This window comes from Zingiber officinale, chromosome 6A, assembly GCF_018446385.1.
Source record: "Zingiber officinale cultivar Zhangliang chromosome 6A, Zo_v1.1, whole genome shotgun sequence".
NCBI classification, from domain to species: domain Eukaryota; kingdom Viridiplantae; phylum Streptophyta; class Magnoliopsida; order Zingiberales; family Zingiberaceae; genus Zingiber; species Zingiber officinale.
The window spans coordinates 117,828,227-117,847,823 of record NC_055997.1 but is presented as its reverse complement, the minus strand read 5'-3'; the positions used below and the strand labels follow the sequence as shown (position 1 = coordinate 117,847,823).

The following is a 19,597-nucleotide window of genomic DNA, read 5'->3' as shown; positions in this document are numbered from 1 at the left end:
AAGAAAACTATGGACCAATAATCTCAACTCCAATAATAAATAATATGCCAATATCATTAATTTCAAAATAATCCGCTATAAATTTGAAATTACACGTTAATATTATAGACATAAAATTATTGAAGAATAATAATTAATATAGTCATTATCATTCATAAAACTCATAACCACTACTAACCTCTTTAATTATATATTTTTTTTTTCTTTAAATCTATTAATTTTCTAATGAATAATATACTTTTTCTTCATGAAAGAATAAATTCCATCTTGTATATTAATATTCTCAACTATTTTATTTTGTATTTCTAATATACCAAATTTGTTTTACCTCATTGGTGCCATTACTTGATAAATCAAAAAAATAATAATATTATAAATAAGAGTTTATTAATTACTCAATTCATATATGACTGTCATGGATTAATAACAAATATTCTATTTAATTATAAAACAGCACTAGTAATTTTAAATTAAAAATTTCAACTTTAATTTGGACAAATTCAGATTATTATATTTTAAATATTATCCTCGGTGTAACACTTATATATAATATTTTAAAGCCTATAATATGATAATAATAATAATATAGAATTTGTTTATATTCATAAAGATCTATAATATGATTTATCATTCAGAATTATCTCAAAGAAAATCAGAATATATTTTGACTGGCATACATATATCCCAGCAACTACACCCTCTTAAATTGATTTAAATTGAAAATAGTTAATTAATTCAATGAGTTTAATTTTTTTAATTGGTATAAGGTATTTGTGTGATCAGTCAGGTTCCATATTTTTTTTTTATTAATTATCAAAATACATTAAAAAAAATACTCGTGGAGGCTATCCTAATACCCAACCCCGTTGCCAGAGACAATTCAATGAGTTTAATCGTAGATTATACGATCAATATACATATACGCAGACCATGCCCGTTATTAGTGCACATATAATTAATAGATAAAAATATCATTCTCTAAATTTGATTCATAAAGACGAGTCAATTTTGGGACTCAGTCACCTTCTTCTTCTTCCTCAATCCCCTACACTTCTTCTGCCACCTGAGCACACTCTCCTGCCTCGCCCTGTGCGCTGCTCTTCTTCTCAGGGAGCTCCTGGCTCCCCATCTTGGCCTTGCTCCCGTCCTTGTTGTGGTTCATGTAGATCAAGTATATGATGATTTGCGTGATCCCCAACAGGAACCCAAACACATTCGGCACCTGACACAGAAACGAGCGCGGGAATTAGTATTCAGACATCCCGTCGATGCTCGATCGAGTTGGCATACCGCGACGAATAGGTCCCCGAGGAGCATTCCGTAGCTGAACCACGCGATGGCCGACAGCGTGAGGAAGAAGGACAGTGAAAATGGCATGTACTCTACGCTCTTGGTCCTTATCACCAGCCTCTGAAAAAATGGTTAATTAGTTAGCGGCGGTTACAGTGATGTTTGGCCTCTAAGCTTCGGGGTGTTCGCTTACTATGATGCTGAGGGGAGCCACAAAGACACTGACTGCGAAGGAGGCGCATATCCCTCCCGTAATCTGAGCTCTGCGGCTTTCCTTGATGAAGAGGTTGCTCACGAGGAGCAGGCAGCCAAATACCCCCAAATTGATCATCACTATCAGCTTCGTCGTGAATGTCTGAATCGAGAACGAAACCAGGGATATTGTTTAGTTGTTGATGGATTAGGAAGCGAATAGGAGGACTGGTTTACGTACCCTGGACTTTGCTGGCGCGTAAAGGAGGAAGATGAAGAGGTAGATGACTTCGATGAAGCAGACGGCGATGTTGATGGTGAGGAGCAGGACGTCGGCGGTGAGGATGCCGTAGTAGACCCACATCGTCGCGCTGAACAGACCCACCACGTACGGCACTGAGTGGAAGGATTCGGTCGACTTCTTCTTGCAGATCCTGTAAAAGGTCGGCACCGGGGCCAGCACCACCATTGCGGACAGCAGATTGCCTGCACAGAGAATATCGAAAGGGCATTAATGCTCATCAAAATTGGACTAGCCAGTTTAATTCGCTTAATTCGACGAGAGATCGAGGAATGGAATGGGGTCGAGGAAGAAGGTGTGTCACCTAAAAGGCCTGAGAATGTGAGAGCAGGGTTTACAATGGTGATGACAAGCATCTTTGACCCACGAAGCGCCTCTCTTCTTCTCTTTCCTTTGGAGTTAGAAAAGAGAAGGGAGGAAGCTAAGGGAGAAGTTTGTTTGCCCTGCTTCTGCTGAGGCTTCTTTGGCTCCCTATTTATATGCCATAAAGATGTATGAGAATAAGTTTTTTTTTTTTTTTTTAAAAAAAAGCAAGCTCGGATGAAAAGGTTATGATTAGGTTGACCGTTGACGACTAGTGTAAGCTTTATTAATGTGAATTATATATATACCGATTAATTTGGGATATGCGGGGAGCACTCGTGATTGTTCGTCCAAAGGAGATTAATCCGTGATGCAATATATTGTAGTTAAAATTTAAATCTTTCTAATTAATCTCTTGATTTTTGGGTCGTCAGTATTTTTTGAAACCAGTGAAAAATTTTTATAGGATTGAATCAGTCATCTCAAATTTAATGTTACCTGATTTATTATTTTTTTATATTATTTTTTTAAATAAAATTAAGTGTTCCAGAATAATAATGTAGTAGTTAGATCCTTAAAATAATTAGTTAGACATTTAAGAATCATATTTCAACTGTGATGTACTGTAGGGATCTTCTTTTAGTAGAATGATAATTCTAAAAACGCTAACAACATGAATCAGTATCTGTGAGTGTTTCTTGATTTGTTCTGATAGTTGATGAAAATTTTTCGTGAAACCAGATCGATCACCTTCAAAATTATTCAATTCAAAACTAGATACGTAGATTACTTACTAAAGCACAATTAAATAGATAATTATTTATTACCTCTTTTTTATTTAATAAGTTTTAACCAATTTCAGTCCATTTCAGTCTAACCGCCCCATATAAATTGATATATGGCTTAAGGGTAAGGTTCAAAATTTGAATCGGACTAGAGTTTCAATCTTTCATTGAAATGTTACTATTTTGATATGGTGCTAATATTTCGATGTATAATGTTGATAAGGAATTAGAATTGAAGAACCAAGGAATTTATGTCAGTCAAGTTTTGTATCTTGTTCCAATGTGAGATAAAATAGTGAAAACTTATCATTTTGATAAATTATCAAAACTAATACCACTTAATATTTTTTTTTTTCATCTCCTTCCTCTTTCCATCTCTAATCTGCCATTTAATTTGTTCTATGCATTGAAGTGCCCACACAAAGCTGAAACAATATCTTTCCAATACTCTTTGATTAGATATTTTAAGTCTTGGTATCAAGTGGTATAGAATTTTGATGATTTATCAAAATAATATATTTTAACTATTTCGTCCAAATGGTATGGTATAAAATTTCAAGTAAGGTTCAAAGCACTAATTATTGAATGTGTTTGATGAAATGTTACCTGTCGCTCTAAGAACTCTTTGGTGATGATCTCATCTGTGGCATTATCTTCATCTGCCACAAGGAGTGTCCTCGTAGGCCATGGACTCTTAGTTTAATTAGCACTTTTGCATGCTTCAAGTGGCACTTTAACCTACAGCACCAAGTTAATATACATAGATTATCTAGCTACCTTTAACTCGTATTATCATACTCTAATTAATCATCAGATGCAAACCTAATACGGCCACATTAGGAGAAAACTATGGTTTTGATTCAACACTAACTAAAGAGTATAACTTTGCTCCAACCTACTCATGGTTGCCAAGTTACCCTCGCAAGTGTTGATGAGCTAAGACTTATCAACATATGCTAACCTTAGCAAATTTAGATGATGGCATTCGAGTATCTTTCTCGAGCCGGCCAATGTATTTTCGATAGATGTGAATCTTAGTGTTCACCTTAACTAAAGATAAGATGGCACTATGAAATTAGAAAGAAATCTAAGACTAAATGGAAGGAAGACAAATTAGACTAGGACAAATGTTTGATACGTTATGAGCTTTCTTTGTATTTATACAGAAATTATTCAAACCACAAAAGTAGTGCTTGAATGTTCCTTGCCTCCCTTGATTATATAAGTTCAATCATTGGGTTGAATATTTTATGGATTTCGCAGTCATGCTTCCCAACTCCTTAATTGGGACTTAATCCTAGTAGTCATGGATTGGTTCTCGATCGGACAATAGCTATATGAGTTTGCTTTCAAATTCACCAGTTGTGATTTAGTCTATACTCGATTGGAATTAGTAGAAGCTAAGTCTTGTTTGTTCAAAATCTTCTACCAATTTGAATGAAAATCATTTCCAATCGACCCAAGTTCTTTAGCTCCAGACTCTAGTTCCTCAAAAAGCAAAATCCAAGATTATATGCACTTGGTTCTTTCATGCCTCCAGACTCTAGTTCTTAGCTTCCTTAACCCAAGTCATCAATCTATAGAGTGCACCAAACTCCACGAGCTCTCTCCATGCCACTTGATCCCATTGAGTCAAATTATTCAATGCTTCATGCTTTAAAGTCTCACAAGTTGCTCCGAAGCTTCACCCACTCATACTATGGAAAGTCATGATGTATTAACCCAAGGAGATGGTCGAGTTCTTGCGATAAATGTAATGCTTTTTAGTTGTTAAGGGAACCACTTGTATGGTCTTATGACTTGGAACCACTTGTATGGTCTTATGACTTGGAGATGATCGACAATTGTGATTGAAAATTTCTTTATAGCATTGTTTAGAATCATTAAAACTTTCATCCAATATTGTCATTGTGAGAACACAATTGACAAATAGTTTAGAGCCCAAAACAAAATTGAATATTTCAGCCATTAGTTTAGCTCAAGATCGAATAGAACAACAGTCCATTTCAGCAATTATCTTTTAGCTCAAGATCGAATAGTTCATCCATTGAGTTCTACCAGTTTAAATAAACAATATGTAAAACAATGAGAACACAAAACAAAATTGAATATTTCAGGCATCCTCTTTGACAATCTTAAAAGTGCACTCGACGCTCAAGAACAATCTGTATAGCTTGTAAATTGAAAAGCCATCCATGAGCAAAAAGCATAGAAACCAAATGAATCTTCAAATCCATGTTCCCACAGACTAAGTTGGTTTGTACAGCTTCTCCACCATTTTCCTGAACTCTGGTTCCATTACATTGGATAAAGAAAATCAGAAAATGCTCATTTATATGGATTTCAGAAAATAATAATAATAACAACATATACCTTCTTGGTTGGACCAAAGAGCTGCTGCCTGGGTGTTGAGGGGAGAGTCATTGTTTGGCTCTACAATAATCATCAAGCAATTCAATAAATTTTAAGCATGAAAATGCTCTTAATCTCTCAGATTGTGGCAAATTTTCCTTTCTACTTACCACCCAAAAGACTTTGGATTGAAAGTAATATGGTCCTAACATCATACGCAGACGACCACTTATCCTGATTACAACAATTGTTAAACAAGATCAATACAGATTCTACAAGATAATTTTAATTAATATAATAAAACACAAAGCTGGTGAATTGAGCAAATACAACTAGTGAATGATGATGGAGAATAATCGACTCTACAAGAACGAGGAAGGTGGCCAATTATTTCATGTTTCATACCTGAAGAATATCCAAGCAGATGTTGCCGGAGAGATCCACATTTGGATGGAAGCAGATAGTGTCAAACTTCACCTTTGGAGGCTTGAATGGGTAATCAGTGGGGAAGACAAGAGAGAGCTTGTAGATCGTGCCCTCATAAACTGTGTCCTTACTGCCAGTGATCGTTCCCCTCCAGCAAAAGATGTTGTCTCCCTCGGGGAAGGCCGATATGCCAGGATCTCCACCCATCTAAAAAAATTGGGATCATCAATCAACAACAATTAGTCGACCGAGTAATGATACCCTGCCCACACCCTTGTGCACGCCTCCGTGCGCGACTGAGAGGAGCTAGCCACATGGCAGAGTTGACCGGTGTCTGCCACGTGGGCAGCCCCCCTCAGTTGTCCACGGAGGCGTTCACAGGAGGTACACAGGGTAACACCCCCATATACAATTAATTATCAAGCTACAATTTTTCTATGTATTCAGCTTGCTCACCATTAATGCCATTAGTTCAGACTGCAACCTGTTTGCATAAAGATAGAAACAAAAGTGAGTATACGTCGTCACATATTTAGATATTAGCGAGCAAAAGAAAGAGAGATTTTGACCAGGTAAATTACAGGAAGAAGCAAGGTCGATCTAAGTATGAACTAAAACCAGATTTGACAATCAAAGATGAAAGCTTTACCGCGGGGAAAGCAAGCGAATTTGATAGATTGATGGCATTGAAGCAGATAAATAGACATTAATGGAAAAGTGTGCTAATTAAAACCAGATATGCTCTTCTAAGACGAAATCGTTACCAAAGAGAGATCGAATTTAATAAATTCTTGCTATCGAAACAGATAAATAGGCACTAATGGAAAGGAGAGTGATAATTAAAACCAGATCTGCATGATTTCTAAAGACAAAATCTTTAATACAAAGAAATCAAATTTAAAACGTTGATACCCTAAAAGCGGGATATTGACAGATTAACTGTGAAATTTCTTTTCTGAAAATTGGGATTGAATAAATGAAAAACAAGATTTGAAAAATTACAAGGAGAAACACGATTAACTGTGAACAGAAAGTCCAATCAATCCATGAAAAGTCAATGGGAAAATCCAAAAAAAAAAAAAATACTTCAGCCCTCAAGTTTAGGTGGGGGAAAACCCAATGAATTCAATCGAAAGAAAGAAAACAGCTTCTGCTCCTCGTAATTGTTCCAGAGAAACAAGATTAACGCTAAAAACCCCAATAAGCCGATGAAAAAACAAAAACAAAAAACAAAAATCAAAGGGGAACACCTAGGGTTTGGCTCTCATCACGAGCGTTCCCGATAATAATCCTTAGAAAAAAGAAAACGGACAAATACATCGAGATTAGGAGAGTCAGAGAAGAATACCTCTTGAGGACGGCTTGGCTGTCCGTGCCCTTTGTGACAGGAGCCGGCTGCTTGGCGGCGGAAGGAGCGTCGGCGGTGGAAGTGGGGATGTTATCTTGAACGTCCTGGTTCTCCCTCGCCATCTCGTCGTTCCTTTCCGCTCTTCTTTGTTTCACTGACGAGAGCGAGACAGGAGGAAGAGAGAGTGAATATTAAGGGGGCGATAAGGAGGCGGCGATTTATAAAGGCATACTTTGGCTTTTTGACCGTTGGGCTGGCCTCCTCCAACGGCTCTTTCCTTTCCTTTTCTTTTCTTTTCCTCAAGAGCGCAGCTGAAATATTTATTCTCATTTTAAATATATATTTTAGACGAATTTAAATTTCTTTCTAGTTTACCTTCTTTTCATTAAAATGGCATATAAAAAAAATTCAAACTTAAATTATTCACCCTTTAATCATTTGAAACTACAACTTAACTTTATATTTATTTCTATAATATAATATAAAATCTCTTCTGAAATTCGTAAGGGCACAATTTATTTTTAAAATCCTTTTATTTAGGGTCTCTCACCCCATTTATAATTCCTCGATTATCTTTTATTATATTAATCATTATTATCTTTTACTTATATTTTTCATCTAAATCATAAATCGGATGTGTGTTATAGTAGCTACGAATCTGTAATTATTACACAATTATAATTACTATAGTTGAGTTGCTACATAATATAGTTATTATGAAACTATAACTGATATAATGTTAGAGTTGTCAATTTAGATTTGACTCGTAGATTGGTCTGTCCCACCAGACAATTTAAGTAAATTTGGTTAAAATTTTATCAATCAATTTAAAGATGAGCATAGACCAGCGGCTTGCCTAGGCCCACCATCCGCACGAGACGATCCGGGCGGGCTTGAGTTGGCCAGTAGGCTCGTGGATTGGTCCGCCTAATCCGTAATCCACCTTAGGTTGGGTTGGGATTTCCCAATATGCTAAGATGATAGGTCCCGCCTTGCCAAACGGTCAGCTTACTATGGGTCAGCCCATCCTGCTATAGGTCAGTCCATCTGACAACTTTATACAATATGAATGTTAGGTAAATTTTGACAGACCATAACTTTTAACTCGGATTGAATCACAGGACGTATAATATATTAAATCGAAACTCATTCAAATATCTACATTTGTTATTAGGTGTAACTTATAATGACCGAGTCTTAAGCCCAAAAAAGTATTATTTAAAGTATTTTCGGATGCTCTAATTTTAATTATCTTTATTAAGATTATTTTCTATATTGTAGTAATTATGAAATTGTAACTGTTATAACTATAAATTGTAATTGTTATAGTTGTAATAGTTATTATTTCGTAACTAGGATAATAATAAGAATAATATTAGAGGTAATCGTGTCCTTTTATATGGATTGGTTGGGCTAGGACGCTTTTGATAAAAAAAAATTTAAAATAAGTTGTCTTTTTGATAATTTTAAAAAAATACGAATGCTCTTTGAATTTTTACCCTTCTTTCTTTATTCCTTTATAATCATTAATTTAATTTGCGATAAAAATGTTAAACTCAACTTAATTTTTAATTTTTAGTAAGAAAAATTTGACTTCTAAAGAAAATGATTAATCATGTCAGTAATGTCAAATCCAAGTAGCAACTTCATGATTACAATGATTTAAGCATTTTTTTAAAAAAAAATTATCACAAACCTAGACTAATACATTAAACCAATTCAATTTAATTGATTTAATTAAATTTTAAATCCAACCAAATCAATTGAAATAACTTCTTTTAAAAAATAAATTTCTAGATTAATCAAATTAAAATTTTGAATTAAATTAATTTGATCATTTTGATTTAATCAAAATTTTACTCACCTCTAAATAGATATGCAAGTACCAAATCAAATCCTCATGATTCTTCTCATTTCTTATGTATATAAAAGTCATATCATTTTTAATGTAAATCATAGTCCATCCTGCACACATCATGTAACATATGAATCTACCATGATGGCCTGGGGACGGACCGGCAGAGACGATACACGAATCACCTTTTAACATATGAATCTAGAACCATATAATTCTGACCACTACAAACCCTAATGTAAAGAATTACAACAGTGGAGCCTCTCCTTAGGACTTCGAATGTGTTAAAAAAACATAAACAGATGCAGTAAAATCTGTTATAATTCAAGTTTGAGCTCCATTCAAGTTGATGCCTCAAATTTAAATTGAGGGGGTGCTTCATGCTATGAGGCACTATTATTCATCAACCTCATTCTTCTATGAAGCTAAATTATGACCTCAAATTTATAATCCTTGTACTTTCATAGCTTTCTATTAAAGAAAAGACACACATAGAGAGAGCTCTAGTGAGAGTTGAATCAAACAGGGATGGAGCTTCTGTTTGATGAACTGCCATTTATTTGGATGGTGGCAATTCCTTCTTGAACTTTCTCTGCCTGCTTCTTTTCTGAGGCAGCAGCAACACCAATTCCATTGTTCTTCTCCACAGGATATGATCTTCCACTGTTAATCACCATGTCTTTTACGAGGTTTTTGAGATCGTTATCAAGCAACAGGGAATCTAAGGTGATATGTAATCCTGTAGATGTGAAATAACAAATATCAAGATACTTGTTGGTGCAAACTAAATTGAATAAGGATGTAAGTCTGAATTGAGACCAAATCAAAATCATCGGTTGTTAAACGGACTTTTTCTACATAATCTTTTCCTACTGCATAAGGATGTAAGCCGATTTGAGACCAAATCAAAATCATTGGACACTCAAATATGTTGTGAAATTGACAATTTTTAGTTTAACAAGTTTGTTTCTATTGCAACTTAATAAGATTTTTCGTTAAAATCTTGCTAAAAATTAACATAGTAGTGCCAAGACATTGAAACATACTGATTAATTATAAGATGTCAGGAGTGTGAAATTGATGAATTTTCAATCCATATACATTAACTTTATAGGAATATTTTTGACAAGATGATAAACAAACATAATTATTTATTACTGGGTTTATCTGAGTACTTGTTCTAGTTTTTAGACTATTATTTCGAGAATAACTGACATTTTGAATTAGAATGGAAACTGCAAATAGTTCTGGACCCAGAACGAAGTTTCACTTACTATATCGCCAATAATGCTTTGGATTTGTTGGATCATTTATGGTCTCCTCTACTGCCGGTCTAGTTGTGTATTCATCTTTTAGTGCCAACATGTCCTAACAAAGCAAACAAAGGTTACCAACATGAATACCTGCAAGTATGGATTAATACCAGAAAGAGTTTCAGTGAGCACCTGAAGTGGGAAAATTGCCCACATCGATGGTGCTTGAATGTGCTGCTGAATAATGTAGTATGCTATGTCTGGGGTGCAACGAGGAGGAGGAATATCATTACAACCAACAACATCTCTGTAAAACCGGCATCTCCTTTCTTCATCTTCCTCCCACCAAGCGCGCATGGTGGAGCAGTCATGGCAAGATGGTGCACAGACCTAGACAATCAAAGGGGGTTAAAAGAATGTGAGCGAACCCTGTACAATTACTCTGAAGATGGTAATCAATCAAGTAGATTAGTTAACTGTTCTAACATCAAGTTAATAAGCCAATATCAATGTTTGAAAAGGAGAATCAAATAAGCCGAGATACAAGATGAGCATCTGAAGTATTCTAGTTAATCAATCAGAGAACATTTATTCACTGGAAAATGATAAATGTTTATTATATTTTATTGGTGAAAAAAAATTAAAGAGGGTGAAATCTAAAATTAGCATTGCCTTTTTTTTTGTTGCAAAAGAGAAATCTAACCGTAGCATTGCAAGAGATGATTTGAAAATGAAAGTAGTTTCTTAGCATTGTGATCATCTGAAATACTCTTATGATAACTCCTGACATAGAGCTTAATGGAGAGTTGTTGTATTTGCTCCAACTCTATGAGGTTGACTACATAGTTCTTATCTCGATATCCAGTAATAAATAAGATTAAGATTCATACTCACTTGGGTTCAGAAATTTATAATGTTCAATATCTAGACGCAACACTCAACCTCATAATCTCGGTTTTGGATGAGCTTAAGAATAAAATTAACATATATAACTCCAAATATTTTGGACTAATATGACTTCAGGATGTTGATGATGAAAGCTAATGAATATACTTGAATTATAATTTATAAGAATGAATCAACCTACTGACTTTTCAAAATTTGCTCCAAGGAAGAGGTACCAGTGCCATAATGATTGAAATTGAAACATAAAAGGGAATACAGAGACGATGATATACAAAAGTAATGGAAAAGAGCTCGTGATTGGTGTTCTAGGGAAGATCAGGTTAACCAACACAATCTTCAATATCTGAAATAAGGAGTGGTCATGCTTACCGTCATATAAGGGTATTGAGATGGTATACCAAATTCTCTGTCTGGTTCATTAGGCATTCTCTGAATGCGTAAGCCAATTAAACCCAATTCTTGCATTACCTGAGCAGAACAGGTAGCAGGGAAACATTAGCTTTTTGTCTCTGAAAATGATACGTGTGAACAAAAGTTCACTGCATTATTAGAATAGAGAAACATTAGTTGATATGTAAAGATAAAGAACAATGGCTGAACTTGCAAGTAAGAGGACATACGGGATGGACACAAGAAGGGATGAGTCCAAGATCCTCCCCACAGGCCAACATATCAGAGGAGTTCAATAGTACAGGCAGAGTTTTCATTGCATTCTGACGCCATAGATCTTCTTGCCGGCAAAAATAGTAATCGTAGTATAATCTCTTAAGTACATTTTTGCTGTGGGAAGCAAAGTTTGCCAAGAGAATTAGAAACTAATAATGCAGATTGGAGAATGTACACGTACTTTAAGACAGATTTATCATTTATTGGTTCTAGATTGGAAAATACCCAATGGAATAACTATTGATATGAATGTTTAATAGGAATAGACAAGAAACAATTTTCACAATGAAAAAGTATCCTTACATGAATTATTTTGTCTGACTCATAGTTTACATGGTTTGTCCAGTTCAATGATCTACTTTACCCAGCCAACCATACTCAGTTAATTGGCTTGTTAGTTCACCCTTCTAGTCTGACTGGCCCATATGGGGATGACTGATCCATTTGACTCATTTGGCAAGTTCAACTGACTCATCTAGTCCAAACATTCAATCCAATCAGTGAGTCTGACCAGACCAATCTTCTCACCCAGCCTAACTTATCTGCCCAATCAACCATTTGACCCACTTGTCTTGACTAACAAAACCGGCCTGCTTGTCCAACTCAAACCAATAAACGTAATTATAAAGTGAATCTGTTTGTCCAGCATGGCCAGCCCATCAACTGGTCTGGCCTGACTAGCATATTAGGCCTATCAGTCCTGACCAACATGTTTGATCATCTGACCGGATCAATCCATCCAATGGTTTGGCTTGACATGCTTGCATGGCTAGCCCAAACCTATCAACTTGACCCCAACCGACCCATCAGGTTAGTCCAACATGAGAGGTCAACCAATTCAACTGTGTCAAATTGGCCTACCTGGTATGACTGAGCTGGCTGCTGAACAGTAGATTACTTGGCCCACCTAACCTGATTGATTCAAAAGTCTAGCCCCTTGATTACTTGTTTGTAAGATATATATAAGGGTTGAATAGAAGAAGAAAGAATATGTATTATTTGAAGAATGGAATACAAACAGAATAGTTATTTCTAAAATAATCACACTTTCATAAAAATTGGTACTCCGAGCTCATTGTTGCAACTAAACATAGAAATGCTTATTCCAAGGATATTCGTATAGAATAAAGTAGTTATTTTCATGAGCTATGAACCAAATGCACCATCAAAGAAAAAGAAACAGCCTTAAACCAAATAGGAGGAAAGAAATTTATTCCCCAGCATAAGAGCATGTACCTGTGTTCATCTAAAGCTTTAAAATTGGATGTGTCTTCGAGATTAAAACGAGGATAAAATTTCCTTGGGTCTTCAGGATCTCTGATAAGAACAATATTCTGCACAAACATAATGTTTAACCAACAAGAATTTTTTCAAGGTCCTCTCTTGGAAAACACCATTTTTTGCATTCACGGACATGTTATTCTAACCTGTATAAGCTCCAAAAGATCACTTTGTATCTTGCTTTCTTTCTCCAACCACAGTGACTTTTCAGGAAGGGTTTTGAGTTTGGATATAATATTTTTCTCTGTATTGCAATCTTCCTTGAACTGAAATGCGAAGCAACTTAAGAGATTGGTTGTCTTTGAGTTGATAGCATTATCTAATTAAAAAGGTTCTGGAAATCTAAATGTGCATTAAAATAAAACAATCTAGAACTGTCTCTGGATTCAAGCAAATATATGTAGCTGAATATGTTTGATTATGTTGCTGCGCCAATTAATTCTAGAGCTTCCAAACTATAATAATTCAACAAACATTCTTGTGAAAACTGTACCAAAAGAAATTATATATAAGACTTAAAAAAAAGGGTAGCCCGCACGAAGCTCCCGCCATGTGGGTCCAGGGAAGGATCCATTGTACGCAGCATTACTCTGATTTTCGCAAGAGGCTATTTCCAGTATTCGAACCCGTGACCTTTAAGTCACAAAGCAACAACTTTACCGTTGCACCAAGGCTCCTCTTCAAATTATATATAAGACTTCTCAAATCAAGTTGAACCATTTTGAAAGCAAAAAAATTGATTTAGTAGATTATATTTTTTATTTTAAGATAATTACAGAATAATGGGTTCTCCTGCAATCCTACTCGAATTGCCAAGTTCTTGTTAGTCTTGCAATTAGTTATATCAACACAAATTCAGTATTGGGGGGATAACATCCAATATTATATGATATGGAATGGAACCATTAATCTAGTTGTATTTTGCCTGCATTAGCTTGTCTAAATATCTATGACATCCAACACTAGAATCCAAGTTAGTTCAAAATTGAAATGTATAATGCTCAACTTCATCCCTTACGACCCTACCTCGTAACAGAGCTTTTGGTATTCATTGAAAAAATTCGATGCAATCACAGTCCAAAATGTTCCAAATTTCTCCTGCAGAAAAAAAATGTAATTCTAAATTAGAATATCATGTTACCTATCATTCGTGGCCAAGCTTTGCAAGGAAAGTAAATCAACAGAAACCTGTAAGATTTCTTGCCGAACATATGGACAGCTCAACCGATTGAAATCCCATATGCCTTCCTTTTCAAGCTCCTCCTAAAAATGGAAGATTATTTGACTAGATATAATGAGCACAATATAACAAGAATATACCTCAAAGAGTGATAACAAAGAACTTAGTATGCTTTTGAAAGATTGTTAGCTATTCATTGACAAAAATTCTTTGTAATTGATGACATATTGTATTACCTGACTCAAGGCAATAGATGGACGGAATTTTCCAACTAAACCAGTAGCAGCATGATCAGGAAGTTCCCAAATTCTAAAGAAACCTAGGATGTGATCTATCCTATAGGCTGTAAAATACTTTGCCATCTGTTAATAGCAAGAAAACCGCAGAGATATGAGAGAAGAAATCAGCCTGAACTGACACATAACACAAAAGATGATAATAACACACTTTATAACCTGTGTCAGCCGAGCTCGCCACCATGCATAATTGTCCTTTGACATTTCCTCCCAGTTATATGTAGGAAAACCCCAATTCTGTCCATTTTTGTCAAAATAATCTGGAGGAGCTCCAGTGGATGTGTTCATACGAAATAAGTTTGGATATACCCATGTATCTACACTGTTCCTGTCAACACCTATTGGCAAATCACCTTTCAATACAATTTTTTTCTTCCTTGCATAATCTGCTGCTTCTGATAACTATCAGAAAGAAAAACAGAACGAATTACAAGCCCAACAGGAAAAAAAGGCCAACGCAGGTATTGTGACTAATAAATACAGCCACGAACATCCACTCTTACTTGCTTATGTAGATGGAACTGAATATAGTAGTGAAAGAATATAACATCATGATGTAAGGCATCCTCTGAGACCAGTTTCTCGAGCTGAGAAAGAAGTAGTTTATCAGCTGAGAAGACATACACTAATAAGTTAGATAATATATGCCACCAAAAATCTAAGGGTGAGAAAAAAGATACAGTTTATAGCCAAAAAAAAAAATCCATGAAAATTTTAAAGGAAATTCTGTAGTACCTTTTCACTGGAGAAATGAGAAAAGCTACCCCATTGAGTGCGATCTGATGTCTCAAAGAAGTCCCTTAGAAAACAATATGCTGCATATGGTTTCAACCAATTCTGTTCAAGGAAATTCTAGATTCAGAGGAAAAGAAATACATTGCCTTAATTAAGTGAAAAAGTTAACTCGTAGTCAACTTAGACTTCCGTCATAAATATTGCAACATCATACAACACACGTTTGAATTGTTGAATACCTCATTCTCAGAGATGAACGTTTTAAAAGAGCCAGAATTTAGTATTTTTTCCTTTTCTAGATCAAATATTTTCTTTGAAATTGATAATTTAGCAGCCATTGTAGCCTCATAATCAACATCCTGTATACAGAAAAGGAGTTTAAAAATAGGAAAAATTGAAGTTCAAAGAGTCAATCAATAAAAAGACATGCAATCTACTCAAAAGAAGGTAAAGTTTGACATACAAATATAACACAGTTGAAAATTACAAAGTGGACTTCTCACAACAAACCATATTATCATAGATTAAATCATGAGCATAGAATTGCATTTAAGTTTTGTGCAATCAGCAAATTTCTAGATTGAATTTTTCTCCTAACAAGAATAGCATAGATTGAAGGTGTGTTTTGACAGAAAGGGATTTGGGATTGAAAGTTTTATAAATTTCACATTTCTTTGGATTAATGGAGGTTATAAATGAAGAGCACTATAAAAGTTCTAGATTGATATTCAATCCAATTAATACCAATATTCTTCCATACATAATAGTTCAAAAGGAAAGCTCCCTCCAAACCATTCAGGAATTATGGCGTGGTGTGGATTTCAGTCCTGAAGCAAAGCTAGTTAATGCTATGCAAAATTACCTTTTTGTCCAATTGTTGTTTCATCTTCAGTATCTCTTCCTGCAATAAGAAAAGAACATAAAAAACACAACAAAAAGTCTTGAGGCACTGAACAGATGAAATCTCATGGTGTCAAATACTTAATGTCACGTATTTAAAGGTTAATGAGAAAACCTTAATGTTTTCTGGGATGTCATCTGAAAGGGCTTGAACTCTCAGGTACAAAGGATGCAGTGCAAATACAGAGAGAGAACTAGCAATTTCAGAAGTTTAAAATATTAGACGAGGGACCAACAATTTCAGAACTTTAATATATTAGAAGTTTAAATTTGCTACAGTGGAAAAGATAATAGATGCTAAATAGCATGGATGTTGATAGAAAGGCACTGTGATTGAATTACTGTCTTAAGCAACTAGCCACTGAAAAAGAGAGGAAAATTTGGTGGGGTTTGTTGGCATTAGTTTTAACTAAATACATAATATATCAATCTGGTAAATATCTTTTTGTGGAAAAAAAAGACTGGTAAATAATGTACAAGAAAGCATTCAGAACTGCTGGCAAAGAAATGTTATGATATGCTTGCATTCTAAAGTCTTAACTAATATATGCTGCTGGGCATTACTGTCTACAAATTTGTGCATCTCAATGGGCAAGGAAACTGATTTTAACATATCATTAGAAACACCAGAAATTATATAAATATTCACATAATTAAGGCAACAAAGATGCCTTCAGTAGAATGATTATCCCTTTGCATTTACACAGGCCCGATCAGTTCTTGAAGCATAATTACCGAAAGATCTTCGATACCTGTATGGATAAGAATCCCACCACATTCTATGAACTGAGGTGTCATTGATTGGAAGAAGCTGTACGAGGTGAAAACCAGATTCAACAGCCCAATCAACAAGCAACTTCAGATCTAGGAATTCTCCAACTCCAAGATCGTCAGTGGATCTAATGGAGAACATTGGTATAGCAACACCAGAACCCCTCCACGCAGTTACCTGTCAAAGTAAATGTTTATTGGTAAGAATCTGCCAATGCCAATCAGCTCAGAGATGACATGATCTAATCAACCTAACAAATTAGGTTTTCCTTGATAGTTAGAAGCTTGAATCCAACAATATACTTTACCCGAAAGGGGCCATCTGCTAGTACAATGTAGTTGGGAGGATGAATTGACTGGGAGTCAACAGATAACTCTCTGTTGGGTCCAAGTTCAAGAGTAGGATCAGTCAATTCATGAACTTGATAATATTTATATGTGTGACTATGATTAAGGACAAAAATATGAAGTAGGCCAGTAAAATACACAATAAATAGAACCAGGCAATCCACTAAAAGGGAAAAAAAACAATTTTAATAATTTAAATTTGGATGGCCAAAGAAAAGGATATTTAAGTGGGAACTCATATTTCCTCAACACACATTCTGCTTTCCAAGTATTGTCTCCTGCATATTTTAGCCTTAGTCCATCCTGGGTCTTCCATTTGCCTAATTGGGAGGCACTTCCAGTAACACCAATCTGCAAAGTATCTCTTTTGAGAACTCCAATAAGAAAATATAAGTTGAAAAGTTTGACAAATATTGATTATCTTTTTTTTTTTCTAATTACAGGAAAGTGATATAGACTTACTGAAGCTCCGTGTTCTATTTTTGAGCATCTAATCATGAATTGAACAACGATTGAATCTGGGAAAAACATCTGGAATCAGAATCCTTAAACGTATATACATATATGTAATGCGAAACAATGAGAATTTGAATAGTGAAATACCTTGCCAGTCCAAGCTTTTCAGAGAAACATCAGGACCCTCTTCGTCAGTGTCCAAGTCTTTCTCTCCGCCAAAAATGACATCTTTGAATGCGCTGCTAAGGAACAAAGATTCCGAAGCTTCCTGCAACCACGACAAACGAACATTGCAATCGCAAACAAAAGAAACACGCTACACGATGGAAAATTTCCAACAAAACTCAAAACCCACCTGCCAAAGATCACGAATTTCCACTACGGCTTTTTCCGGTACGTCACTCGGCAGCGTAAACCTCCGTTTCTTCCCCGCCTCCCGCCTCAGCACATTTCGATTATCGTCGACGACATAGTAACTGTACTCGCAACTGAAACCAGCGGAGACGGAGACCTTAGCGTACCAGATCAACTCATCGCCCTGGTGCGACGGGCTCAAGGCCAGCCCTTGCTTGACGTTCCCGGAGCCGAGCGGGGGCTGGGAGCCGCAGATGAGGAGACTCTGCCCCCATTGGGTGTAGTAAGGCAACCGGAAGACAAGGGTGACGGTGCTGCGGGACTTGATCCCGGAGTGCGATCCCAGATTGAGCAGCATGGCTCGTCGAAGCCAAGGGGGTCTGGAGCAGGGCAGATCCGGTAGGGACAATCGGTGGATGGAGACCTCTTCTGCGATTGCGGTGGGGAAGAAAAAGCGAACAATGCGATGGGGATCTCGCTTTTCCGCAGCGACGAGCTCACGAGACTGCTCGTCGTGATGCGCGAATTGCTGCAAAAATATCTACGTCTCTGTGCGTCGAGGATTGAACGGTGGAGGAGTGTTTTTTTTTAGTGATTTAATTAAAAGATCAACTTTTTTAAAAAAAATTAACGATGCAATAAAATATAAACGTGATAAACATTTAGCGTAGATTTTTTCTTCTCTGTTTTTTTATTCTTTCAATCCTTTTCTAAATAGATCTCTTATAGATCCTTTTCTATTTTACGTGATAAACGTAATAACAATCAATTTTAATTTTTGAAATAAGCCAACATTATAGATCTCTTAAAATTTTCTAAAAATGTGGCTCCATCTCCATTTGATTAATTATGAGTAAACTTCATCAAATGGGTGATGTTCATGTTGAACCTCAAGTGACGAGCCACAGTTGCTTTCATATTAGGGAAAATTTATATCCACTCTTCAATCATAATTTAAATTTTGTATATAGTCCTCGTACTTTGAAAATTTTATTCCCACTCCTTAACTAAATATAATAGATATCAATTTATTTAATTATTTTTTTATATATTTTTAGATAAAAAAGTCTAAAAATGAGTATAATTCATCTTAAATTTAGTACATTAAATTAAAATTTAGTATATTTTCTATCAAATTAAGCACGACTCTTTTTCTATCTCATTTAGATGTAAAATATATTAGATTCTCTTTAAATGATGCTCAATTGGATGGAAAATATAGTAAATTCTCTTTAAATTAAGCGGGAAAAAAATCATGCTCAATATAATAGAAAAATATACTCGACTCTATTTTAAAGTGTTGAATTTAAGAGGAATTATACTTATTTTTGGACTTTTTATATTTAAAAAATATGAGGACAATTATATAGTGATGTTTGCATAAAGGAGTTGAAGCAAATAAAATTTTACATGTAGGAAATAGAAATATTTTTTTTTATATGAGGACTACATGCAAAGTTGAAATTGTAGTTGGGGATTTTTCTACGATCTACTCTTGATATTTTCTTAAATAAAAAAAATTAGGATTTGTTAGGTCTCTAATGTGTTTATCTAAGTATATTAAGGGTCAGATGAAGTACGATAAAGAGTGGAATGAAA

General features: G+C 35.2%; 3 protein-coding genes across 3 annotated transcripts; all 3 read right to left on the bottom strand.

Moving 5' to 3' along the window:
- Positions 1 to 1,037: 1,037 nt before the first annotated feature.
- Positions 1,038 to 2,222, bottom strand: LOC121994343 (bidirectional sugar transporter SWEET12-like). Its single transcript, XM_042548413.1, has 5 exons — positions 2,088 to 2,222; positions 1,724 to 1,968; positions 1,484 to 1,645; positions 1,291 to 1,410; positions 1,038 to 1,222 (listed from the first exon to the last, which is right to left on the bottom strand). Exons 1-5 carry the CDS (start codon positions 2,137 to 2,139, stop codon positions 1,046 to 1,048), a joined length of 756 nt encoding a protein of 251 aa, XP_042404347.1. The 5' UTR covers positions 2,140 to 2,222; the 3' UTR covers positions 1,038 to 1,045.
- Positions 2,223 to 4,820: 2,598 nt separating this feature from the next.
- Positions 4,821 to 7,184, bottom strand: LOC121997682 (ubiquitin-conjugating enzyme E2 19-like). Its single transcript, XM_042552235.1, has 6 exons — positions 6,998 to 7,184; positions 6,106 to 6,133; positions 5,629 to 5,856; positions 5,394 to 5,457; positions 5,245 to 5,304; positions 4,821 to 5,160 (listed from the first exon to the last, which is right to left on the bottom strand). The coding sequence occupies exons 1-6, from the start codon at positions 7,117 to 7,119 to the stop codon at positions 5,120 to 5,122; spliced, it is 543 nt and encodes a 180-aa protein (XP_042408169.1). The 5' UTR covers positions 7,120 to 7,184; the 3' UTR covers positions 4,821 to 5,119.
- A 1,854-nt stretch (positions 7,185 to 9,038) lies between these two features.
- Positions 9,039 to 18,555, bottom strand: LOC121997679 (4-alpha-glucanotransferase DPE2-like). Its single transcript, XM_042552231.1, has 22 exons — positions 18,000 to 18,555; positions 17,792 to 17,912; positions 17,651 to 17,706; positions 17,412 to 17,539; positions 17,149 to 17,278; positions 16,822 to 17,018; positions 16,185 to 16,263; positions 16,032 to 16,070; positions 15,409 to 15,528; positions 15,170 to 15,271; positions 14,938 to 15,021; positions 14,594 to 14,836; positions 14,375 to 14,500; positions 14,147 to 14,221; positions 13,985 to 14,056; positions 13,105 to 13,224; positions 12,914 to 13,011; positions 11,632 to 11,791; positions 11,381 to 11,479; positions 10,298 to 10,495; positions 10,127 to 10,220; positions 9,039 to 9,591 (listed from the first exon to the last, which is right to left on the bottom strand). Exons 1-22 carry the CDS (start codon positions 18,354 to 18,356, stop codon positions 9,371 to 9,373), a joined length of 2,919 nt encoding a protein of 972 aa, XP_042408165.1. The 5' UTR covers positions 18,357 to 18,555; the 3' UTR covers positions 9,039 to 9,370.
- Between the last annotated feature and the right edge of the window lie 1,042 nt (positions 18,556 to 19,597).